Source organism: Anguilla anguilla, chromosome 3 (genome assembly GCF_013347855.1).
Source record: "Anguilla anguilla isolate fAngAng1 chromosome 3, fAngAng1.pri, whole genome shotgun sequence".
Taxonomy (NCBI): domain Eukaryota; kingdom Metazoa; phylum Chordata; class Actinopteri; order Anguilliformes; family Anguillidae; genus Anguilla; species Anguilla anguilla.
This window is the reverse complement of record NC_049203.1, coordinates 38,904,471-38,931,275: the sequence shown is the minus strand read 5'-3', so window position 1 is coordinate 38,931,275 and position 26,805 is coordinate 38,904,471. Positions and strand designations below refer to the sequence as shown.

The 26,805-nt window shown below is 49.3% G+C and overlaps 1 protein-coding gene across 6 annotated transcripts in view; it reads left to right on the top strand.

Moving 5' to 3' along the window:
* The window catches only part of stk39 (serine threonine kinase 39), a 49,923-nt gene that overhangs the window by 20,047 nt on the left and 3,071 nt on the right, over positions 1–26,805 (top strand). For 4 of the 6 annotated variants that reach the window (XM_035411801.1, XM_035411806.1, XM_035411803.1 and 1 more), the window contains 7 exons: positions 261–383; positions 1,142–1,171; positions 2,068–2,118; positions 2,979–3,049; positions 21,563–21,615; positions 22,060–22,128; positions 22,306–22,370. In XM_035411801.1, the coding sequence (XP_035267692.1) occupies positions 261–383; positions 1,142–1,171; positions 2,068–2,118; positions 2,979–3,049; positions 21,563–21,615; positions 22,060–22,128; positions 22,306–22,370 (462 nt within the window). The remainder of the gene's footprint in view (positions 1–260; positions 384–1,141; positions 1,172–2,067; positions 2,119–2,978; positions 3,050–21,562; positions 21,616–22,059; positions 22,129–22,305; positions 22,371–26,805) is intronic. The other 2 variants (XM_035411802.1, XM_035411804.1) reach the window with 2 other exon arrangements.

Sequence of the window (26,805 nt, the reverse complement as noted above, 5' to 3'; positions counted from 1 at the left end):
CTTCCTCTCCTCAGTCTCCCGGTAGGCCGTGTGTTTCCCCTTGCTTGTCTGAGACTCCCCCGCATACAATACCAGCCTTCTGAGAAGAAGCTGTTTCAAGCTGTTTAGGATTCACAAACACATAGACATATGTGTGATGTGAACTACATTTATTTTTGTGTGCACTGTATGTATGAAACCTATTCCGTGAGGAGTAAGCAGCATTGCGTCTGCGTGGTGGACGTATGTTTGAGGAGTCCCTGTTCCCGTTCCCGCCCCAGGTGAGGAGAGTGCCGGGGTCGAGCGGGCACCTGCACCGGACGGAGGACGGGGACTGGGAGTGGAGCGACGACGAGCTGGACGAGAGGAGCGAGGAGGGGAAGGCCGCGGCCAATCAGGGCAGGGTAGGCGGACCTCTGTCGCTCCCACCTCACCCGGTTTCGTCCGGTCAGCTCCGTCCGTCGCGCCGAGCGTTTCTGAGGTGGGCGAGAGAGCTTTCTTTGCTTGAACACGGCAGCTGGACCCTGTCCAGTGGTTCAGTGCGCAGCAGCGCTTCCACACTGCTTAAACTGCAGGCCTGTTGACAGGGCGGAGCGTCCCGCCTCCGAGCTGAGCCGCCCTGTCTTTCTTCCTCTGCAGCCAGAGCGAGAAACGAGCCGGTCTGTCCTGTCCTCTGTTTGGAAACGCGCCGCGGCGCCACCTGTGTTCCTGCTGACTGGAGACCGGCCTGCGCTGTCAGGGCGGCTCCTGTGTTTGGATCCAGACTAGCAGGCTAGCATCCGGAGGTGGCATGAATGTACAGGGGAACAGGGAGGAGGAGGAGGAGGAGGAGGAGGGGGTGGAGGAGGAGGGGGTGGAGGGCAGTTAGTGTCAAAGATGGGACCGTGTTTGAAAGATGTCAGGAGCTGGAACTGGAGTCTCTCGCGGGGGAAAAGTAAATAACCCCACTCCTTAACGACCTGTGAGGAATCGTCTCCGTCTCTCAGCCATTCGTTTTGATTTGTCCTTTCGTTTACCCCGCGTCTAAGTGCTCACGATTCCGCTGTGATCATTCCGCTGCCCCCCGCCCCCCGCCTTGTCCCCCGCCCCCCATCCGTCTGCCGAAAATTGTGTTTTTTCCGAGGATGAGAACGCCCGGTTCTGTTTGATTTTGTCTTTTCAGTCACGGAGGATCCGCGAGGAGAGCCGAGAGGTAAGCCAATCGCTCACCGATATAAATAAACTTCCGTCGTCTTTACGTAAGTAAGTCACCGCGCCGCCGTAATGAATGTTTATCGCCTTTGCGAAGTGAATCATTGCACAGTCGCATAAACAAACCTCTATTATCTTTGTCGAAGGAAGTCGATGCACTCACACGCAAACAAATTCTCTTTGTTAACTGTTGGTATCTGTTGCGTGTCCCTGCTGTGTGTTTTGAGAGGAATTTCCTGATGCCTTTCAGCAAAATGATTTCATTAGAGCGGAGCTTCGCTGTCGTGTCGCTGTGTCCATAATGAGAAGGCGACAGGTGTTTTGGGGACTTTTATGTTTATGGGTCCAAAGTGAGAAGGTAACAGGTTTGTTGTGATGTCTTTTTTTGTTGCTCTGTCGGCTCTGAGGAAAGTTTCAGGCGCTGCGTGAGTCGTTACGTTGCTGTGTCCATGGGGAAGAGGCTAACAGGTGTTCCGCGACAGTGCTCATTGTTTACTTCGGTCGTACCGCTGACGGCTTCCAGTAGAAAGCGTTTGCTGCAGCTGCGCTGAGCGTGAATGACGTAATGAGAAAGGCATCAGGGAACCCCCTGTTGTGCTCGGCCAGAGTCGCTCGATCCGCCAGGCCTGTTTGATGAGCTCCGCGCCAGTCTGGCCTGGCCGCCGATGTCGTATAATCGCCTCCCTGTTACCGCCGCTTAATTTGCTCCCTGGCGTGAGCTCCCGGGCGTCGCGGACGAGCTCGCGTCAGCCGCCGCGGGTCCTCCCCGGCCGCGCCGACGTCAGTTCGGGGAAGGAAGGCGACGGGCTTCGCCGCGGCGTTAGCGGACGGCGGGGGCGAGAGCGGGGCGCCTGAGGGATTCACCCGCTGCCTCTCCTCCTCCTCCTTTTTTTTCAGAAGGACGCCAACGGGAACACCGCCGACCCGCCGTCCGCCCGGCACCCCCAGGTGAGCGTCGCCGGAGAACGCCGCGACTTTTTTTTTTCGCGACTCTGCGACCTTGGCCCCCCCGTCCCTGCCCCCCTCCCCTCCCTCCCCTCCCCTCCTCCCCCCCCAGCCCGGGGGGGGGAGCCTCTCAGCCGTAATAATAATAACTCAGCTCCCGAGCTCCTGGCGTCGGTCGCGTCGGGCCGGGGGCAGGGTTATTACTCTGGCGAAGAGCCCCGCGGAATTCTCACGGAGCCCATTAGCATTTCAAAGATAACCCGAGAGCGTCGCTGGCTGGCGCGCGGGCGGGCGGGCAGGCGGGCGGGCGGGCCCACCGGCTCCCGCCGGCTGCGGTCCCGGCCCGCTCATCCTCCGTAATTTCCCCTTTAAGCCTCCCGCAGCTTCGGGCCTCTCTTTTCTTTTTTTTTCGTAGCAAATCTCAATTATCCACAAAGCCCCGATAGCCGTCTTAACAGCGCCTGCGTTTTCGTTCGGCGCGCTCGGCTCGTTTCGTTCGCTTTCATCGTGGCCCGTTAGCCACGCCGCCGTAGCGCTCGGAGCCGCCCGGGGCCTCGGACCGAGCCGCCCTCGACGGCGCCGGCGTGCGTCAGAACGTTTTTAAATTAGCCCGCCGCTCCCCCCCGGGGGGATGAAAACGCGCGGCGCTCCGGAGGCCCCCGCTCCCGCGAGGCGAGCTCAGAGCGCGGGCTGCTGATCCTGCGGGCGGCGTAGCTTCTTTAATTCGGCGCTAGCGTGGGCTAGGTGGCTCGGAGAGGCTCTGCGGAAGCCTACCGAGGGCGGCGCGGCCGTACGGAGGTGGCGGTAATTATCGGAGAGCGCCGTGACCGAATGACTTCCTGCTCTTCTCACGCACGCCGCAGGTCCAGCCTTACGAGGTCCCCGCCCCCTGCGCTCCAGGCCAGAGCGCCGTGAACATGGTGCTGCGGCTAAGGTAAGGAAGGCCTCTCTCCCTCCCTCCCTCCCTCTCACCCTCTCCCTCCCTCCCTCCCTCCCTCTCCCTCCCTCCCTCCCTCCCTCCCTCTCCCCCTCTCCCTCCCTCTCCCCCTCTCCCTCCCTCCCTCCCTCCCTCCCTCAGTACCCCCCCATCTCCCTCCCTCCCTCCCTCCCTCAGTACCCCCCCATCTCCCTCCCTCCCTCCCTCCCTCCCTCCCTCCCTCTCCCCCTCTCCCTCCCTCCCTCAGTACCCCCCCCATCTCCCTGCGTCCGTCCACCCTCCCTCCCTCCCTCTCCCCCTCTCTCTATCTCCCTGCGTCCGTCCCCCTCTCCCTCCCTCCCTCTCTCTATCTACAGTACCTCTCTCCCTCCCTCCCTCCCTCCCTCTATCTACAGTACCTCTCTCCCTCCCTCCCTCCCTCTCTCTCTATCTACAGTACCTCTCTCCCTCCCTCCCTCCCTCCCTCTATCTACAGTACCTCTCTCCCTCCCTCCCTCCCTCTCTCTCTATCTACAGTACCTCTCTCCCTCCCTCCCTCCCTCCCTCTCCCTCCCTCCCTCCCTCCCTCTCTCTATCTACAGTTCCCCTCTCCCGGTCCTCCCCATGACCGTTTCCGTAGCAGGCGCGATGATGCGACAGAATGACAGAGTGTATTCGGCTGCGCGGGGGCCTGGCAGTGCCCTTTCGCCTCATTAGCGCGCCGGCGTGACTCAGCCCAGGAGATTTTATTACTCGTCCGTCGCCCTGCCGCGCGCGCGCGTGCGCGCCCGTCGATCGCCGGGGGCCCCCTCCGCCAGGCTTGCAGAGCGCCGCGCCGCGCCGGGGGCCCCCTCCGCCAGGCTTGCAGAGCGCCGCGCTGCGCTGCGCCGGGGGGCCCGGCCGGTGTCGCGCGCCTGAGTGACGGAGGAGAGGGCTAACGAGGGAGCGGAAAAAATTCCAGAAGCTTCTGTCAGAGCGTTTACCAGCGCTGACCCCCGGGGGTCACCGTCACCGTCAGCTATCTCAGTCTGACTGTGAAGGGAGACCGCCGGGGGACGGGCTCACAGAAACCGGACCGGGCGGGAATCCTGGGAAAGGGGCCTGCAGGACTTCGGGAAGGCTATTAAATTTGATAAATATGATGTCATATCTCAGCGCTCACACTCGGTGCCACCGGACGAGATTTGCGATCACTCTGAAAGCCATTGGTGCAGGTGTTAAGTGCTTGTTCAAGTTTTACTTTGGGAAGGGTGATTGGACAGTGTTTTATAACATACAGAGAATTATGGCGCTCATTAAACGAAACGGTATGTGGTGTGTGGAGAGAATGAGAGTGTATTTCAGTGGATGTTTTTAGAATGCTGCCCGGCTCCTCAAGTGCGGTGTCGCAGTAAAAGGGCTCACAAGCTGTGGCAAGACGTTAAAGCCGAGGGAACATTTATTCCTTCGAGTTTCCACCAAACGGCTCTTGAAAGGCGTCGAAGGTGGTTCTCAGAGAAACGGAGCCCCGGGCGAAGTGCTCGGGCGGACACGCTTCCAAACACGTCCCGGTGCGGACCACTCAAGCGGGGTCTGTCCTGGCTCTAAATAGGACTTAGGCGGTGACTTTGTGTGACAGCGACTGCGGTCGGTCTGGCTTTGCCGCCGCTGTCAGCTGGACGCTTCGTCTCTCTATATTTAGCTACATTCAGAACGGAGAGTTCTGGTTTTCGAGAGACCCCCACAATGCATTGAGATGTAGGCTATAAAAAATGAAGCGTGACAAAAAAATTGGAACAATTAAAATATTTACTGAAGTGTTACATATCGTTAGTGCCAGAATTGGGGTAGAAATATAGCCTATACTGAAGGATTTACACATTGAAAGTGAGTCATTCTACAGTAGTTGTATTTGGAATTGTAATATGTCTTGAAATATGCATCTCATTTTGGTTGCTCAGAACTAAGGGTACAATGGTAATTAACCTCTTAATGAATCCGCACAAATGACAGCTTACTGTAATGAAATTATTTTTATACATTCAAAGAATACTTTTTTGTGACTGGTATTACTTGTACCTTAAACAGCATTAAAGGCTTTTCATAGTTTTATTCCTCATTTCAATCTGCACAGGTAGGCAAAAATGGTGTAGGTTAATGCATTAGAATCCACTTAATTGCATAATGGATTATTGCATAATTCTGGTATTTGCATAGAGTTGCCAAATCCCAAACCATTTCCCATTCATTCAATTGTAAAGAGATTGCATGTTTACAGAAACCACTAACGCATATTTAGGATATTTTCATGAAATTATGTCCAGTTACATCGCGTAATGATCTATAAATATACTTTGGTGGTCGGCAGATGATGAAGTCGACAGATCATAAATTAACTGACAACTGCCCTGTAAAGACACGAAACCAAAAAAACAAAAAAAAATCTTCAAAGGAAGGCGGTTTCTGTTGAAAATCACAGTGATAGCAGATGATAGATGACTTCGTACTTTAATGCAATTAAGCGGATTCTACTGTAGTTAATTTGGCTTGTCTAAGGTTGCACGTAAACATGAAAGCAGTCAAAACTTTAAAGACTTGAAATGCGGTGTCATTCGTGACCACATTGTACCGATAAAATCACGGACCATTTCTAACCGTTTTACCGGGGTTTTTTTGCACGATTTCTCCTATAGGCGGCTTGAAAAAACACTTAGGTGGCCCGCCTGAGAAATTTCAGTGCAGGAAAAAACCTGCTCATATGAACATACACTTTGGAGTTCTGGAACTTTCTGTGAAACATGAAGTATTTCGGGCTCTGGTTAAACATACTCGCTGGATGATAATTGCTTGGTAGAGCGCTAACTTTTTTAGAGCGCATCCCTGGGGCCCTTCTTTGGAGAAGCAGAAAGTCGTCGGAGAGCTCCCTGTCTCATGTTCCCTCAGTTACCCTGAGGGTAATTCTGTTGGCAAAAGTGCAGTGAAGATCCGCAGCGCTCCTTATCCTTGTTCACATACACAACCTTTCCTTTGTCCCAGCACAGACGTACACACTGACACGCATCACCCCGACCGTTCCTCTCACCCAGCGTGACGGGGTTCGGCCCTGTCACGCATCGCTTGGCTGTTTCTCGAAACGCGACCGCTTGGTTTTTTAAAAAGCGGAGGGTGATTTACGAGCGGCCAGGTCTGTCTCTAGGAGACAGTTTTACCGCGCCGAGCTCGTATCCCCCCCCCCGTATTTCACAGCAGCCGGCCGGTCTCCAAATAGATTTTAAATTCACGCGCGGAAGCTAGAACGCCAAACGCGATCTTCGGTTACCGCGAGCGACGGCTCTATCAGCAGCGCGGTCACGGTACAGGAGCTCGGCCGCGCGGACGCAGGCGCGGGCGGCGTGGGGGGGGGGGCGCCCGTCGCCTGTAAAATGCGAAGGCGGCGCCGGTGCTGGGTCAGCGAGATAAGCGTGCCGGGCTTTCGGTCCGCTCCAGGCTCCCCTCCCTCCGCGGAACGAAGGCCTGAAGCGTTCCGACCACACAGCCACTCCGGGAACGCCGCAGTTACTCAGGCCGTACATCGGAATCTAATTAACCTCGCGGACCGGTCTCCGCTGGGTGCTGCAAAGCGGGGGCTTCTCGGGGACTTCTGTGGAAAAACAGATCGCTTGTTGTGTTGTTTTCAGTCGGGGCTGGGATAACTGGCCCTAACGCAGCCGTAATGTCTCCGTTTCGCTCATTTCCTGACTCTTTGACCCGGCTGACCGATTGAATTAGCAGCCGCCGCACGGGCAGCGTTTCGCCACTAGAGGCAGCAGAGGGTCAAAAAGTCGAGCCGTCTTCACGGCCGGCGTGAGCCGTGTTCGTTGAGGTCTCGCTCATTTTGAGCTTAAAAAATGGCTCCCGTTTTTGAGACAGTCTAATTGGAATCAGAAAATGAGGCCCCCACTCAAGTGTTTGTTTGAATGGTTGGAAGTTATTTTTTAATTCAGTCACATACAGTTTCTCTGTTTTTTTTTTTTTTTTTTTGTTTAGAGAAAAACTTTTGGAAAATGTTGTTTCGCAAACGGTGTGCAGTGCAAATGCGGTTAATTAAACTGAGCCCTCTCATGTTTGTTTTGCTGCCGTGAGCAAAAAACTCTCAGAAAGCAAATCTCTCCTGGTTGAGAGCAACACGTACAGTGCCCTCCAAAAGCATGGGAACAGTATAGTGAAATTAGTTATTTTTGCTATATACTTAAGGCATTTGCATTTGAGGTCAAGGATGAATGTGAGATAAAAATACATGCGTAAAATCACATCAGTTTTTATTTTGTGGTGCTTACATGCGTTTATGATTTACCATTTTACAGAAACAGTTTCTGTGTTTAGTCCACCCTTTTTCAGCTGTGCTTGGGGGCACTGTGTGTTTGGTCAAGATGCTAGGACATACACGCTTGGACCAGTCGACACAAAATAACCCCATAACATCGAAAATCCACCACCATATTTCACACGAGCGTTAAATCCTTTTCACGATGTGTCCTTCTTCTAAGGCCAGACTCCCCCCCTGATGAGCGTGGCCAAAAAGCCGGTCGTCCGCAGGCCGACCCCCGAAAACAAATTCCTGGCTTCGGCACTGCCGCCGGCACCCCCACTTTTAAATACAGTCCAGCGTGTCTGCCGGGGGTGCCAAACTTTTCCGTATAAAAACTGTATAAGCTTCGCTGGTTAATACATGAAAACTGCAGCCACATGTTTTTTTTTTGTCCCAGTTGGAGCTGCCAGTTTCAGGCATATTAGCCAGCGCCGAGCCTCGCAGTTATCAGTCTGTCTGTCTCTCTTCATTATCCACGCGGGCCAATTGCGGTAATCGCTTCTGGCATTTATGACCTGGAACGAGGACCTGCCCGCTAATCTTACGTCTCATATGCGCAGAATTATGTTTATCCCCAGTATGTTCCACCTCTGCGGCCCGATTCAACAAGTAACGGAAAAAACGGAGCTAACCAGAACAACGGAGCGGAAGCATTTGGCAGACCACTTTATTTGCGGAGCAAATCCCATTATGCGGGGTGAATTACGCAGCTTAAGCAGATCCTTCCGATATTTCGCATGCCTGTTGCGCGCGGGGCATCTGCGAATCGGGAGAAACCGCTTCATTCAAGGAAGCATCGCGGGTTTCCCAGGGGGCACCTGGGCTCAGTTACTCACTCGGCCGTCTGGGTGGTGCGAGCGGCGTCTCAGTTCGAAGGCCTGTCCCCTCCGCGCAGGGTCAGGCGCGCGCTTCCCGGGTTGCCGTAGCGAAACAGGCTGGATTTCCCTCACCGCCGCGTGGGAACGGTGAAGTTACGGTGAGGACGTTCCACAAGGGCCGAGCGATCGACGGGGTCAGCCCCCCCAACCCCCCCGACCCCCCCGGCGGCGGTATGGATAGCGGGCGACGGACCTGATCGAAGCCGTGAGATAGTGGTTCACACCAGATCCGTGAAGGCTCATGACGACGCGCCGGACCCCCAGGCTGTCCGTTTTATGGGCAGAATATGGGCAACCGCTGTCACTGCCAGCACCTGATTGGATAGACGTGCTTCAGTCGGGTTTCAGCTCCCATTTTGGAAACAGGAACAATATTGTGGACCGTTGGTAAACTTTCTCTTATTCCACCTGAACAGTCCACTAGAATATATTTCTGAAAACGTTTGAGGCGAGAAATATGCAATGTAGTTGCTGAATCTTGGTTCACATTTGATCTGCAACACCTAGTTTGAAAGTTTGATCTGAGTTTCGTGAGCCAGAGCGAGCTACGGTATGTCGGATGCCTTCATTTGCATAGAACAAAGACAGAGTATATTCCATGCAAATACAGAACCGGCGATGGCACCACGCCACTTGCCGGACCGCTTCCATAGAAAAATAAATAGGACGCATGTCCATAGAAAATAAATAGGACGCATCGAGCGCCGTATCCGGTCTGGCCCCCCCCCCCGGAGACGTCGTGGACACGCGCGTGCGTCCGCGGGCTTCTCCGAGCGGCGGCGAAGCGGGGGGAGAGAGAGCGCGGCGGAACAGATGTTCGGAATTCAGCGGCGCGAGTCGAGCCGCCGGTAGTGTGCTGCGGAGACCGGCTTTCAGCTACTGCTGAACAACAGGATTAAGGCTGAGCGGGGAGCATATCAGCAGGAGGCTGAGCGTGTGTGTGTGTGTGTGTGGGTGGGGGGGCAGGGGTTACACGGAAACCACAGACCCCGTCTCCTTCCCCGGCACGTAAACACGCTGTAATCTGGCACTGCTTGCTGACCAGCGTTTTCATTAGCGCCCGTAAACTTATCATTAAATGCATTTAATCGCGAGCCTAGCCGCCGCCGCCGCCGGCCGCGCTATCAGCTGGCTTTTGTTCCGGCCGTACGTGCGCGCTTATCTGAGCGGTAGCCTCGGCCAAACCAATTTGTTGCCTTCCCGCGCCCCGGTTCTAATGGCGTTAGCGGGTTTAAGGAGAGCTTTTCATTTGGGCGATCTCGTCCGCCCGCGAGCGCTTTCCCGCAATTCGGGCCGGCGATAAAAACGAGGAAGACGAGGTCGACCGGCGTGAAGAGCGGCCCGTGATAACGGGAAGCGGCGCGGCGTTCGCGGGCGTCGCTTAATCCCCATTAGCGTACGCGCGGCGGCGCGGGCTGGCGGAAAGGAGCGTTTGCTCGAATGAGTAAAGAGAGGGAGCGCTACGGCATCGCCGAACGGGGCTTTTAATCCGGGATCGATCCAGAGAGAGAGAGAAATGAGCCCCCCCCCCCCCCGCCTCACCCCCACCCCCAACAAACAACAGATTTGAGGGGATTTTTTCGTAATAAAGCGCTGTTGTCTGTGGCAGATAACATACAGTGCCCTGTTTTATTTGTCTCCCGGGCTTAAAGAAAAAAAAAAAAAAAAACAATAAATAGTTCAAACTTCATTTTGGTGAACAATAAATTCTATGCAGTTTCAATGAATAATTAAAGGAGAAGACTTAAGGAATTACTTCGAGGAGTGTTAAGCCTGTTTAGTCAGATTAGTCAGTCGTCCCTTTGGAATAAACGTGAAAGAATGGTGGAACGCATTTAATTGCATAAATGAATTACAAAACATCAACTTGTTGGAAGGAAAGACTTGAAAAAGCGCCGAAGGTTTAAGTGCTCTTTATGGTGTGACTAATTCTCATTTCCCATGGTGTTGTTGAATGGTTAAGTAAAGATCTTCACAGGGGCCTCTCGGAGTCAACTAATCCATTTATTTAGTGTGTATTTACATTTGAAACAAACTCTGAGCTCTTTGTACAACGAGGGCAAGAGCAAGTTATACATTTTTATTTCACATGGTTTGTGAGCGAAAACCCAAGCGGAGGCGGGCTAGTTCAGGCAATGAGCTCGCTGGGTTGCTAGGCGCCGGTAAGTATTTTCCCTGTCAGCCGATTGCCTCCCCTTCCAATCATCTAAAGCCAAGTATTGACACCCTCCGGTGGCTACGTATGGTGCTTTCCGCTGAAACGTATCCAGCCACGCTACACTTCACCTCAAGCTGTGAAATGAATTACGCCTGCTGCGTTTGGCGGGTTCTTCCTCCGCCACGGCCCTCCCCTCCTCCCCCCCCCCTCCCGCCGATTCGCCTGACAGCAGAGTAGCGAGCTGCTCTGCCCCCTTTGGCCTCAGCTCACCGCCGGTCGGGCGCTCCTGACGCGTTCCCTTCTGGGTGGCGGACACGCTAAGCGCTGGAGTCGAAGCCTCTTCGTTTGCGCGCACGCCAAAATGTCGCCTAATTTCCGAAGTTCACCTCGTTGAGCCGTGCGAAGGCGCGGCGTGTCTTATCTTTAACAAGAACTCTCGTTTTTAATGAAGCTGTACGCTCATTAAATGTTTTAAGGGACACAAATTGGCTGCTGTTTTCAACAGTTCTGGCCCGACTACCGTATCATTAGGCGAATCTAACCTTAAATTGCCGTACTAAAGTGCCATATTGTCTTTTTGTGATTGACATTGTTCTATGCCACGTGTCACAGATTGTTTTAAATGAAGCAGTCGCACACCTGGTGACTCTGTTTGAAATGAAGCAGGTTAGAGGCATGATTGAAAGCTGCTTTGTGTTTTGCAAGCCTGCTTTTTCTGTTGGTTGGGTTGTAACTGTTGTAACCAAATGCAGCCAGATTTGCTAAGCTGTGTCATCTGTACGTTTGTACTGCAATTAGGAATTGCACAGATGAGTTCTTTGAGTAACCAAATAAAACCGCATTGCCTAAATTATTTAAGCATAACACCCTTAACTGCGAGGACTTTACGTGGAATGCATAGGTTAGGAATCACATCCAAAAACATCTCAGTGGGTTCTCAGTTCATCAGTAAACTTATTTAATTTAAGGGTTGTAGCTAAGTTAGTAGTGCTTGATGTATCTAGTAGCTAAACCAATTTACCTGACTTTTGTGTGTAGCTTGTAGCTAAGGTCAGGATGCTCAATCAAAGTAGCCTCACAACCTTGCGGTGCTATGAGTATGTGCACGTTGATGCTGATTTGAGAAGTCTGTCCAAATTCGTTGGATGTGCTTTGCTTATAAACAAATGGACAGTAACTACTTAGGATGAGTCATGATCTTGTGTAGGTGAGGCTCCAACTGTAGCCAGCGATTCAAAGCAACCCACCCATTGACCTGCACCATAATGCTGGCTATGCCGTAATGAGATTGCAGGATTCCCCACATTAGCTCTCGGGAATGTGCCTAGGATCAATACTAAATTCAAGTTAACCTGTTATGCTAGTTGACATGTCTGTGTGCATAAAATATTTACAATAAAAATGTATTTACAATAGTAACTACTAATAATATAGAATAATAAAGCCATAGTAACAACCAAAGTGGCAACATTCTTCCAAGAAATGCCTTTCTGTTTGATCCTTATGTGGGTGGGGACCTCATTCGATCTGTTAAATTTCTGTTAAAAAGCAAGCTACTTTACACTTGACCTAGCATGAAGTAGAACACTAATGTATCACTGACCTATCAGGGCCAACACATTCTAACTTTAGCCAGAGGGTTTTATTGATTTGGCTTTGTTGTCACCTTTTTAAATGCCCTTTTGAACACAACTGAGCTAAATATAACCATGACGGCGTAAATAAGCAAAAACAATAACAAGAAATAAAATAATACACTCAGTTTCCTTGCAGCTTCAAAGTGTTGCTGGAAGTGAAAGTGACAGGGAAGTTGAGCCAAAATGGAAAACTACCTTTTTCAAAGACATGAGAGGATTTACGGTTTATTCCAAATTCCTGTGATATCTGTGAATGCAGTCTTATGAAATACAATGGTTTCCAAATAAGAATCAAAGTAGAACCGAGGATTTGGGCCTCCAATCTGGAAATAAAATCAGGACACAACAAACAGTAATACAGATCTGAATGATAGCATTATCCCAAAGTATCGGTTCCAGTTAAACAGAAATCCAAAACAAGTGTGCGCTTCAGAGATTGGAACAAGCTCGGTTTTTTCTTTTTTAATCGTACGCTCCTGAAATTACTCTAGGGAATTTTTGTGGCTGGCTGAAAGCTCTTTTCCGTTAGCCCCTGTAGTACAGCTTGTGATTGTGGCACAAGGAGTCTTTGTCTTTTATGTGTGACTAGTTTAAGGGCATGTTCTGATCTTGGCTGTTCTTGGTTTGAGAACAAAGTTTGGTTTGTTTTGAGATGAGGGGAAATCCAACTACAAACGCCATTTGAGCCAGGCCAGCTGGTTCTCCTAATGTTCCAGTATTTGCTAAACCTGAGTCCGGTATCCCCCTCCCTTCACCCTAGTCTCACTATCATCTGTCTCTGACAAAGAATTCCCATCCCTGATGAATGTCCCCTGATTCTGTAGTAATGCGACGTGCTTCTTTTGAAATATGTCCTCGATATATTTAGCCTTTCTTCCTAGCTGTTACATCCAGAAGAAATGTTTAGATGAGACAGTGTTTGACCTGAGCATAGACAGAGAACAGTAATAAAAACAGCCAATGAAGCCTTGGAGCCTCCTCAGGGGACAGCACCTCCATTGCACTGCTGTCATTAAGTCACAGCATGGACTGTGGCTTGCAAGTTTTATGCTTCAGGTTCAGATCTGAGGGCAGCATAATATTGCATTCAGTGTGCATTTTTATGAACATCTGTTCGGCATACAAGTTCCAGGTGTATTCGTATTTCCTTTTTTATTTTATTTATTTATTTATTTATTTATTTATTTATTCATTTTTTACATTTTGGATTATCCACTTGTTAGCTGTAGCGATGTTCATGCGCGATCCCTCACTGCCAATTCGGGGGAGTGAGGACGGCCGCTGTTCTCCTCCCAAACGCGCGGTGTCACCAGCCCACAGCCGAGCTCGCACAGAGCTGAGTGGGAGGAAGACGTCTCAGATGGCGCTTTAGCGGGCAGTCCACGGGGTCGCCTGCCTGACCGGTGGTGGGCCACTGGAGAGTGTGAAAAGCGGATCCCTGCCCGACCAAGCCGGTCTTGGACACTGTTACCGCTGGCGCGGTCCGGATTCAGTCTGAGAGCGTGGGGCTCATCCGTGCTCCACAGCATGCTGCCTTAACCCGAATGAGCCGGTATTCGTCCCTTTTTTGACCGGTGTTTTGAATCATCCTGCCGTTTACTTGCTACATACCATTTTTGTATCTCCACACGTTTTACTGTATGTGACTGGCAGGATTGTGTGGGTTCCACCAAGCTTAAGAAACAAAATAATGAACACATGATAGAAATCTGCAATAAATAAATGTTATTCAACAGCAAAATAATCCCTTTCCCAATGGTTTTCCATGCCATTGGCATTGTAAAGGAAAGAACTAAAATTAATATATATATATATATATATATATATATATATATATATGCTTTAAAGGAGTCAAATTAACCACTGCAATTCTGTGGATTTAATTGATTTTGTTGTTTTTATCCCTACGCAGCAAGCCTCCATCGTCTCTTTGTGTAGCGTTTTATATACTGAGCTAGGCTGGCGAGTAATTTAAGCGTGCACCTGGAGGATCCTGCATTTACTCTACAAGGCGTATTGATTATGTTTGTAAATGGGTTGGGAAATTACCTTTTCCTGTCACATCAGCTGAGGATTTACAATATACCTTAGCGGTATGTTCACCGCAGATCATTAAATAAAGGTTTATTCGAGCTATTTATCTAACGCTTTCAATTTCGGTCGCATGCATTTTCAGTAAATCCTTCGAGGTGTCAGAAACCTTTTCTCCCTGTCACTTTTTAGAAAGAGAGCCTTTATTCCAGCATACTGTATAACGTCTGTGTCACACGTGGAGCATTCCGCTTTCGATCGTCCTGAGGAAAAATGTCCTCTTAATGCGGTTACTGTAATGAAGATGGAGAGGGCGATGATGATTGTTATTGTTGGAGATTGGAATGTAATTACAATTGCACGTTATTGATGACAGCATGGCACAATCTTGTAGTTTGGAATTGAAAAATGAAGAAATTGACGGAAGACCATGTAGCCATGGATTAAACCTAAATATTTTGCTTTATTCTATAATGTAAACCAAAATATTTTGGTTTGTAAAAAATTCCTTGTGTGCGTGTACTTTTTTTCTTGATTGAAAACAAAGCGTGCATTACCTGCAGCTGTACATGGAACTGCCTCCCCCCCCCCCACACACCCAATGAATCGCATGTAGATATGTGACAAGGGCATTTGTGTGTTTAAAGGCTAAAGCACTTGTACATTAATGGCTTAAGAGAACATGAATAATGCGATAAGTGGAATACACACACAAAGCACCCTGAAAAACAGACATGACCAGACAGTTAACGACACGACCAGAATTAGTGAGAGAACCAGTGAACACTAAACATTGTTGTCTGTCTCTGCGTTTCCCATAGTGCAGAAAGGACATCACCACCATTTCACCGGTCGAATACTGACCACAAACATAGCCTACCCTTGGGTATCCATGATTATTTATGTATAAGTGTTTCAAATGGGCTGGCTGTGCCATGCTCTCTTTCTTTCTCTGTCTTTCACTCTTTTTCTCTCTTACACACTCACACTCTCTCCTTCTGCCTGTTTTACTGTATCTGGTATGATTGATTTGTGCTGTAAGAAGCATGTTAGCTGTTTCGCTCGCGCCTCACAGTGACTAACGCAGCTGCTGCTGCACCTGTTAAAAAGACACCTGCCTGCAAGGCAACCGACAGCAAAAGAGGGGTGCAGCTCCGGTGACTGTACTCATTTAATGGGGAGCTTTGTGTCAGTTTCAGTAGCGCAGTCACAGACTTGCAATAGTCCTTTCACCGGTTCCAGCTCCTCTGCATAGGTTGATATTTGGAGCACTGCAGCCTTGTGAAAAAGCAGAGAACTCGCGGTTCGTTTGCGCTTTCCGCCGATCCGAAAACTTCTGGAAATGTCCCCATCCCTTTCTGTCGGCGTTCCTTGTTTGGAAAGCCGGCACGATCCGTGTATTTCCGCCGGTGTAATCCCGTCGGGGGTTTACCGGGCGCCGGGAGGAGATTTGCCGGTGCGGACGGCGCGGTGGAGCTGGGGGAAGTGAGCGGGCGGGTTGAGACCGCAAAGCGAAGGGCTTGATGACCAGATTACCGGCCTTCGGGGAGACCGGCGTACACACGATGAGCGGCCGCGCCCCGCGGATAAAGATGCCGCTTTTACCATTTTAACTGTCTCGCCAACTTACGCGTTATCGTTTACCTTAAAATGGCCGTGCCGGTCGTCGTCAAATGTCCGTCTAAATAAAAGCACCTGTCCTCTGTGCTGCGAGGAGTCTGGGATTGACGGTAAGGGAGTCTTTTGCAACCAATAGCCCCTCCGGGCAGCTTGTTCGCAGCTGTAGTGACCTGCCGTAAGGTGGGGGGGGGGGGGATTTTGCTCGGCAGGGTGTTCCTCATTTCCTCAGGCGTTAGGAAACGAAATGGCAGCGCACCCCAGCTGGCGAACCGCAGAGCGCCAAGAAGCGAACATGCTAGCGGTCACTCTACCGAATCGACGGAAGATGCCGCAGTGATGGAACAGGCTCAGGATTGCTCTCGGACGTTCCAAATTTCAGAGGAGGAGAACGAAAAATAGGGGACAGAAAGGCGTTTAAAAAGGCAACGGTTAGTGAGTCTGCACCAGTGGAGCCTGAAATTAATTTCTCATTTTCCCCACCATTCAGTAAGTTTTTTTAACCAACGGTGCTAACAGCTCCACTTGTAAAAATGCGAAAGGGGAAAGTTCTGGAAAGCGCTAACAACTTTGTCAAAATCGCAGAATCACTCTTCTCACCTTTCCTGGCCTTTCCTACCCACCCTCACTCACCGGCTCACTGTCTTGGTTGAATGATAACTAGATTAACTAGATTTCAAATAAACATATTCGTGTGATTTTAACGATTTCATAACATATTGTATCTTTCATTCAGTCAATCAAATCAGTCAATCAAACTTTATATAGCACCATCCATGGCAGGATTGCATGCTTAACATAAAAAAAGAAGTGCTTAATTTAAAATATTTTTTGAAAAGATCAATGATGAGATAAATGACAATAATAAAAAAGATAAAATAAATAAAGCAGATAAACTGTAATAAAAGCCAGTGCATAAAACTGGGAGCAGGTGGAACTGAGAGCTGAAGGCAGCACAGTAAAAGGGTAGATTAAAACTAAACGGATTTAAAAACAAAAATCAGGGTCGGATTAATTAAGATAATAAATAATAAAATGTGTAATAAAATACACATTTATTTTATGCACGTATCTTCTTAGCGGTTCCATCAGATAGGGGTGTAGACCCCCCCCTCGTCGCATTAGCTCATAGTCAGAGCTGCCTCCTCCTCGCGTCTCTGATTATGTAGCGCAGCTGGATAGCGCCGCGGATGTTTTTGTTTTTGGCGGCTTTAAAAAAAAACTTTTAAGAAAAGAGAAGGAAATCCTGAAATGTGGGTCAGGGGAGAACAGCCACTTTGAGACGGATGCGATTTGCGGCGCTTAATTACATTCCACATTAATCCAATTAGGCGCTGCCATTCTCCGGCGCGCAGCGTGCTCCTTTCTGAGCGCGTGCAAAAAAAAAAACAAAAAAAAAAAAAGCGGCTGTCATTTTCCTTTTCGGCGCGACGGCGGCCGCGTTCGCGCACAGCGCCCTCGCGCCGGGAGGGACGCAGACGACGTGACGCGGTCACGCCAAACGCGATAAGTGCTTTCCTTAATGCTGCCAGTGCCACTTAATATCGATGCATTAGATGGGGAATAGACTTGGGAGCTGGACCATTATCACTGACGGAGTCCAGACACGACGCCGGTGGATTGGGTGTTGAATGCTAACGGCTGTCGCTATCCCCCGTGAGGCGAGCCCCCAAACATGATCCGTTTCGTTTTCGTTTGTTTTGATTTCGGTGTCAGCGTTGAGACTTCGAGACCGTACTGTTTGTTTCTCGGACCTCTCTTTGAAATCTACCGAGGATTCTCGTGTGCAACCTGCAGTTTTACATCTTGAAGTCAGCTTGGAATTAGGGGTCTCTGTTATTCAGGTGAATGTTCTGGAACTGCAAGTTTTTTATTTTTTTGCCTGTTGTTCATTTTACTTTGTCAGACAAAGAAAGTGGCAAAAATCCCTCTCGCCGTGTGATGAATTTGCTGTGCTGTACACAACTGCGGTCTTATCTGGATGGTAAGGGATGACATTGCCACAGAGGAGCTTTTGTGCTTCAGTTCTTCTGAATGTAAAAAAAAAAATACCCCTGCAAACATAATACGGTTTGGGGATTCAGAGCGATATTGAAAATTTTTATCAGTTTTACCCGCCAAATTCGCGAGCAGAGCCACGCAGGGATGGGGCTGCTCCTTCATAATTTGACGTCTGCGCTCATCCACTTCCTCCGTGAATGCGGAAAGCTGTTTGCATTTGCGCGCGTAATGTAAAGCGGGGAGGCGCCGGCGAACACCGCCAGGCAAATATCGCTTTTTTCATTTACCCACAGTTCCCTTTGTCGCGCGCCCCGTACGGATATGCAGCCGGGCGCTTTCCTACCTTTCATTAGGAAAGAATGGCTTGGCGCTTTGTGATCTCAGAGCCGGAGCGATTTAAGCGTCTGGTCGCTGCTCGGAGAGGCGCAGAATGCAGCCGGGTGCGCGGGAGTCGCCGGGAAGGCGGGGCTAAAAAGAATGGGCCGCGGCGGTCTTGGCGTCTCCGCGGCGACCGGCCTTTGTAATTGCCGTTCTCCTGCCCGTCTCTGCGACGTCCTCGAGGCCGTGGCCCCGCCGCGAGCGAGCCCCGCCTTCCCGCCCGGACAGGGGGAAAGAGACCATCCCTCTGTCTGCGTCAACAGGGCCGACGGTCAGAAACGCTAAATTCCCCCGCCGCGTATTCCTGTGTCCTGGCGCATTGTAGTTCTCCTGCGTGTCAGGATCCAAATGGCTGTGCCCTATGGCTCTTTGTGCACACCTCCATAATAGACCAATTACTCCCAAATGTGGAGAATATGCAAATTCGGTCACTTGTAGAAAGTGGCCTCATCCATCAATACGTCTCTAAGCAACACCAGTCTTTAAAAAAAAGGCCAGTTCCTCACATACATAGAATTCCAGTCTGTTGAGAATGATTCACTGACTTTTGGTTATGGAGAAATGTTCTATTACTTTTTTTATATAACAGTTGTTCTATTGATAATTAAATTAATTACCTAATTAAAACAGGAACTTTCTTAGCATTAATCACTCAACTTTAGCATACATTGAGATGGATACTATGATACTTTTAACTAGAATTTTTGTGGTTTTCTACACTATTTTTCCCTTTTTTTTGCAAAGCATCTGTATTCTGATGCACAGCCATTCACCAGGACGTTAATGATGTAGTTTAAATGGCGCTGTCTGCCCCGGAGTGATTTAGAACCCTGTTACAGGAACTGAGTGGCAGGTCAGAGCCTCCACTTTAGCTGAGATGATATATCATTCGGGTAAATTACCCCCTCTTTGCCATTCTGACAATCCCACAATGCATTGCCCTCCCAGAAACACTGAAAATGACATCAAAGCCAAGGTCCTGCTCCGGGCGACCCCAGCAGAGGCGTTGGTGCAATCGCTCAACGCACCGAAGTGTTTTCGGTCAATTTGAGCCCATATTGAGTGAGCTAATATGCCATTGCTTCAGCTTTTCGTCTTATCGTCCTTCTGTTACCTCAAAGGGAGCTTGGGTCCATATCACCATGCAGTGAAAAACTCTCTGGACAGAATAATTTCCTTCAGGCATATAAACCTCGCATTTGTATTCCCGACACTTACGATAACGCCAAACGCTGCATTTTTAATATTCCGCTGCGGTATTCTCACTCCACCATTTTGGAAAAAATGGAACAGCCTCAGCAAGGCGGGGCTGCTGGTGTCACCTGTGCAGCTAATTTAAGCTCAGGTCTCATTTTTGCGGGTTTCCTCTGCCGTTTCGGAGCGCAGGAGGCCTGGCTGTTGTCTCGACGCGCACGTCGTCGGCCGCAAGCACTGTACGAGTCAGTTCCACCGGACCACACTGGGCGAAACTTCTCCCAGTGAAATCAGGTGGTCAGAGGGGATAAAAATCCATGTTCAGAAAATAACCGCCTGGATTTGCTAATTAGCATACTTCTTCAGCCGGCAGGCCGAAATAATTAGTGAAATCAGCTGGCTGAGTTGATGGGTGAAAGAAACACGAGGCAGCACTTCTACTCTGTGACCCCCTTTACTTCCCAGCTCTGCGGGTGGTTTGTGTGCTTTTAAAAAGTGAATGTGTCGCACGTCCTCTCCTTCCCTCGCTGCAGGACTCTGTTCACTGCCTGGCTGCTCCTGTGGCTTTGTCTTATTTATGTGCCTCGTGTGCTGTAAATAGGTTTCATCTGTTACAGGTGACAGAAAAGAATTCGTGCCACCACACCCGCCCTCGTCTAAAACAAAAGCCCGGGAAGCTGGGGCCTCTTTGTTAGGATGCTAATTATGAAGGACTCCTTTAACACGCGGCAGCTATTTCCAAAATGAAAGGTATTAACATGCAAAAGACCTTCTGTGTCAGGATCTCAAACGCCAGTTCTGCACAGCGCAATCTCCAGTGTTAAATGAACTCTGATAGGAATGCTTCTAACTCTAACAGAGTAGATATTGTCCTTATTGGACTCTGTTAGAGTTGATATAACACTGGTGATCTTGCTGTGCCTGGAGGCCCTTATAGTGACTTTCGTTCAATCAGAAGCCAATTTATGCCTTGGAAGCAAGGTGTGGTTTAGTCAATCAGTGACTTATATTAAGCACTCAATCACTGTGACACCAAAAAAACAAAAAACACACACACACACACACACACCGGCAGAGACTGCAGCCCTCCACAACCTCAGGTGCACTATGTGTGATAGAAAAAGCTTCTGCAAAGCACACCCCATCCTCACTTGCCCTTACCTCTGAAGCCATTCCAATGCTTTATTCTCCACTAAGTTAGTCAAGTTGGAATTCCAGTGGTGACACTGTCGCCTCACAGCAAGAAGGTCGTGGGTTTGAATCCCAGCCGGGGCCTTTCTGTGTGGAGTTTTTTTCTCCTCATGTGGGGTTCCTCAGGGTACCCCAATTTCCTCCCACACGCAGGTAGACATGCAAGTAGGCTAATTGGAGGCTAAATTGGCCATAGTTATGAGTGTATGAGCGAATGTTGTGCAATAGATTGGCTTGTCCAGGATGTATTCCTGCCTCTCACCCAGTGCACGCTGGGATTGGCTCCTGCACCCTCCGTGACCCAGCCCAGGGTATAGATAACGGATGGACAGATGGAGAAATCTTTTCCCTGCAAGGAGAGAAAACATGCAGTGCCCTCGCGCTGGACAGCCCACTCGCTGATAGAGTTTTGAAAGAGGGAAGCTGTTTCTCAGCGTTCTGCTGCTGCTGGCTGTCTACTTGTCAGGCTCCACGGGACAGCCCATATGGCGAATCTACCAGCACAATGTGTGTTTCTCCTGTCTGCTCAGCTGAAGACAAGACAGGTGGGCTCTGTGGCCACCTTGAGTTATGTGTTTGTGTGTGTGCGTGTGTGTGTGTGTGTGTGCGTGTGTGTGTGTGTGTGTGTGTGTGTGTGCGCGTGCGTTTGTGTCCGTGTGTGTGTGTGTGTGTGTTGTCGTGCGTGTTTTACAAGCAAATAAATCTGAAAGTGTCCCTGAAGCTTTAAAACACCAGATGAAATCGCACGGTGAAAGGCCATTTGTAAGAACTATGCTACAACCAATGTTTTCTAGGTATTGGAAATATGTTGTCCTCTCTTGTTCGATTCATTTGGAAAAGAGTGCAACTTCATGTTGTGAAATTCATCACTAACTTCGGCTATGAAATCTTATTCCTGGCTCCAAAGAACTGCATGCTTTGTAAATTCGGTGCAAAGCTTCATGAAGCTGTTGATGCTAATCGGTCTCCTTATATGGGACAGAATTGTTACTGTTTTCCTTTTTCCAACCATATACACAGTCTGCCATTTCTTTTGACCCCATCCACTTAATAATAAGTATCTTAGATGATTAAACTATCGCAATTTTCTGAACAGTTATTTTGTTTTTCTTTCTTCAGAAACTCCAGGAAGGAGCTGAATGACATACGATTTGAATTTACTCCTGGTCGAGGTAAGCGTGTAGAAATTCGATTATGATAGCTTGATAGAAATAATTGCATGATGCCACATTTTAACTCAAATGAACCCATGAAACTGACGTTTGTTGTGAGGGAGTTCTCTGCCTTGCTGGTGTCCAGTGAGGGAGCTAGCTGTACTAATGGGGGACGAGCAAATGCACTTGATGTTTTGACTGCATGGGGTAAAAGTGTGCACTTTCTGTCTTGACGGCGTGGAGTGAGGGCACTTGCTAGATCGGCACAGATGAAGTATGCTCTTGAAGCGTTGATAGTGCACATTACAGGTATAGTTATTGCGCTGGAGGTGTAGAGCAATGCATACTTGCTGTCTTGATTGAGTGTAGAGAGTGCCCTTACTAGTGATGGCATGGAATAAGTGTGCACCCTAACTAGCAAGAGTTCATTTTATTTGTGCTGACGGCATGTATTCTGTGAAGACACTGCAGATGGAGTGTCTCAGGAGCTCTTCTCAGCCGGCCTTGTGGACGGACATGATGTCCTTGTGGGTAAGGTTGTCCCTCATTCCAAGAGGGATTCCATTTGTTTCCTTCATTCTGTATACTAGAGTGTTATTCTTTGCACTGTATTTCCTGCTCTTACAATTTATGAATATGACTTAGAGCACTTGCTGTGTTTGTCAGGCACTGCTATTTAACACAGACGTGTGAAATGTGACTTTTCAGTTGCTGCTAATCTTCAGAAGATTGTAGACGATCCAGTTACCTACAAAGTATTGACCTTTAGACTGGTGAGTGCACATATTATTTCTGCCAAATTGGTACATTACACAGCCCCTAGTTTGTGTTACATCACATCAGTAAGTCACTTATTTGACAGCATTGGTAAAAGCAAAAGCACTTAGCTTACATTTTAAAGATATACGCAGCTTGATTTACTGGTTAAATATATTGCTCAAGTACCCGAAGAGCAGTTTAGATTTAAACTTGGGACCTTTCTAATACACAGTGTTCAACATGTGGTTTCTTGATTTGGCTCTCTACTTCACAATTTTAGATTTGTAATCAAACAATTCAGATGTGTGTGAAGTGCACATTTTCGGCTTTTATTAAAGGTATTTCTTTACACTGTGATTGCACCATGTAGAAATAAGACCACTTTTTATACTTGCTGTATGTCCAGGTCTCAAAGACCCAGTTCCCTCTTCAGCCACAAAACCTTTATTTATTCTTTATTTATCCATGATAAAACACACATTGACATAGCGAAGGTTACATAAAGTGTTTGATTTACATCTATGCATGAAAATGAAAGTCAGTTATCAGCACTTAACACGTTGCTCATTGGTAGTGCAATTATTTACCTAATGCCTGAGCACTTGGTTTAATTGAGGAGCAAATACTTTAATTAAATTCAGTCAAATCCAAACAGCAATTATAGCAACAACGGCACAATTAACGTTCCTTATTGGAAGCGATCGCTGCTGTTCGCTCAGCGCTCGCTTTGCCTTCCTGTAAAATGTCATTTGTATTGATCGACGTGAGGCACAACGGTGCTCTGTTCAAAAAGAAGGGAGGAAAAAAAAACCGATTACACGTCCCACTTAGCCTGAAGACGTGACTGGCAAATTTGCATTGCGTTTTAAAACCAAGCTGCATCTCGGTGCATCAGAGTCGTGATCTGTGTTGATCAGCATCAAGGAAACTTTTCCAGTTCATTTTCTAATTGAACGGGTTCACAAAAAATAAATATTTTGGAAAAATGACATCTTTTGGTGTTGACGTTTCAGTTAACCGTAAGCTGCATTTTATGAGAAAGTGACTAATACGGTTGAAATATGGCTTCGTGCTGGTTAATAATATGAGAACACAATATGGAAAACATATTTCCGGATAATAGGTTATGATTGTATCTTCTTCCTGTGACTTTATTGTCATTCTGTATTGACATGTGGGTTAAAGTGGCTCTTCTTGTGCAAATTCTCCTTCTGTCACTTTGTAAAGTGTCTTTGTGACAGCTCCCTGTAAAAAGCGCTGTACAAATAAAGTTGATTTGATTCGAAATGAAACAAGACAATTCTTCTGTGTGGCACAGGCCTTCAGCTTCCATAGAGCACAACCTGACAGAATTAATCCACTGAAAAACTCAATATAAAGAAAGTAAAAACTAAATGGCCCAACTGTTGTTGAATTAATGGGTTTCTTGTGGTGATATTTTTCTGAATTATATTAAATCCTTTTTTTTTTTTTTTTTGTTGAAAAATGTAATTTGCTGACCCAGCGAAAGCAGAAGGAGCACCGAAGGAGAGCCGAATTCGTAATAACGGTATTTGAGCCGTGGCGAGCTGCGTTGCCTCTCCATTCCTCTCATTACACACGTCAGGAAGGGCCGCTTTACCGCACCTTTAGATCAGCTGGAATACCCAACCGGAATACGGCAGCGCGCTCAACGTCACGCGACAGAAAGAAGAAAAATATTACTTGGAATTTGGAAGTGGCGATTGGTACCAAGGGCGAGGGGAGCAGAGGCGCGCTGAGAGCGGGGTGCAAAGGTGTGAAGGAGAGAGAGAGGGTGGGAAGGAGGGAGGGTGTGAGGGCAGGAGGGAGGGAGGGTGTGAAGGAGGGAAGGAGTAAGGGAGTTGAGGGTGGGAAGGAAGGAGGGAGGGAGGGAGGGCGGGAGGGAGGGAGGGTGTGAAGGAGGGAAGGAGTAAGGGAGTGAGGGTGGGAAGGAGTAAGGGAGGGTGTGAGGAAGGGTGTGACGGAGGGATGGTGGGAGGGAGGAAGGGCGCGAGGGAGGGAGGGAGGGTGTAAAAGAGGGAAGGAGGGAGGTGTGCGAGGGAGAGAAGGAGGGAGGGAGGGAGGGTGTGAGGGACCGAGGGAGGGAGGGGGTGAAGCAGGGAGTGAGGGTGAGGGGGGAGGCAGGGAGGTGCGGTTTTGTCACTGCGGAGGCTCTGTTAAGAGCAGGCGTGGGGAGCGGGCTCAGGTAGCTCCGGGAGGCTCAGCTGCAAATCGGAGCATGCCAGAAGGCGGCGTGTCACGCCGCGCGGCTCTCAGCGGGCCGTCAGACGGAGCAGGCGTCCATCGCCCCGCGGGAGCCACTGGGGCCGCTCTGAAGCGCATGTTCTCGGTAATGGGCCTCCGTCTTGGGGCCGAGTCGCGGCATAATTAGTTTAGACCCCCGGCAGCGGGAAAAGCCTTCTCTCCTGGGCGAATCCTCGTCGGCGAAACGAGCCCGGCCCTTCATTGCCGCGGCTTCTCGGCTTTTGGGTGAAATCGGTGGAGGTCGCGGTTGGATTTAAGCTCCGCGTTGAGGTCGCGACCTCGCCGGCGCGTACTCCCCCGGCTTCTCGCGTCAGAAGCCCTGCGCTTTCCCCTTGTTGCAAATTGTTGTTTCTGTCGGGCCGAAGCATAAGTCCCTGATAATCTGGAGTAGCCCGACGGGCGACCTTCCGGGCCTTTCCATTAGCCCCGTCGCCCCAGAGCTTTCCACATGCTCTCATTTGGAATTAGAGCGAGACTTCCGCACGATGCAATCTCAGAAGCCCGGCTCTAAATATGTACGGGAGGCTCGGCGCTCGAGAGAAATCATCTGAGGACGCTGCACCCGGGGGAGGCCGTTTCCAAAGCTACGGCGCCGCCGCCGCGCAGAGAGAGCCAAAATGGCGGAGCCGGGTTTAATTGGCGCGGTTCACGTCTCAATCGCGGCGAGGCGGTTCGGCTCTCCGTTGATTGACGGGGGCGCCGCGGAAAGGATAAGCGGTAACGCGACGGCGAACAGAAAGGCGCGCCCACCCGCGCTGCCCCCCCCCCCCCCTCCCCCCTCCGCGCGCCACGCGGTGCTGCCTCCAAGCGCCCAGGGGACGGGACAGCGGGAGACTCCGCCATCCATCAACGTCCCCCCCCTCCTCCCGTCCCATAACGCCGCGGCGGAGACGCGCAGCTGTTGGAGTCAGCGCGGATAATTAGCTCCTCGCCGAATGCGAACTTAATCCAGTTTAATTCCGCCCGGCTGGTGTCACGCGTCTAGCGGCGCGGGCCTTGTCACAACATTAACTTGAGAAAAAAAGGTGCTCTGGTTGTAATTAAAAATAATATGGCAAAGCAGTGGCGTTTCGGAAGGGAAAGAAAAAAACACGACGTGCCCTGGGTCGATTGCAGATTGTAGGTCGATCGGGCTTGGGTGATGAACCGTAATGATAATTGTTTAGTATTTTTTGGGAAATTAACTGCTCAGAAATGCTTGCAAAAAAAAATAATAATAAAACATCACTCCAGCTGTTGGGCATTGGGGTGATAGCCAACCAGCAGCAAGGCCGTGCCACTTGCATGTGATGCGTTTTTACCAATCAGGTAGAGGCTGTGTGTGGCTGTTATGCCGCAATGGTGGCAATGATTGTTACTGAGCTCAAAAATGTGCTCGATAATTATCGTTAGGGTTTATCGCCCGGCGCTGGTTTGGGTCATCGTTTTTCCTACTCCTCTGAATGCCATTAGCACAGATATTTTTTCACTTTCCATTTGACTAATGAACAGAATCCATGCGTTTCACTCGAGCAATTATTTTTTACAAGTCTAAGCATTTATGCGTTTTAACCACCGGCACACTATTGAACTTTTATTGAGCGCGCTTGAGCATTGAGGCTATTTAAAATACTCTCGGCCACATAGTTTGGTATGTTTGCAATAAACATCAAAATGATATTAAATCACCTGAGTCACAGCAGTCAGAATCAAATTAGGTATAAACTTACTCGGTAGTCCTGAATTTAGGTTCACCGTAGGTGCACAGCCTATTGAAGGGGAAATCCAAGTCAAACTACTATACTGTTCTATATTCCTACAATGTGGTCCTTAATGTTTTCCAGTGTGCCTCTTTGTTTTGATGGCAGCATTCTCTGTGTGTCTCTGTGGTACTTTTTTCTGTGCGTGTTTATGTCTGTTTCTCCATGTGAGGATGTGTCCTGTTGATTGATGATCAGCTGTGCACATTACATTACAGGCATTGAGCAGACGCTGTTATCCAGAGTGACTTACACAACATTCTACATAGCATTTACATTGTATCCACTTACACAGCTGAAGCAGTGCAGGTTAAGTGCATCGCTCAAGGGTGCAACAGCAGTGTTCTACCCGGGGCTCGAACCTGTGACCTTCACCATCGCTGCCCTGCCGATGCACATGGTGTGGATCTTATTGTTCTGAGCCACATGCACAGCTGAGGGTGAG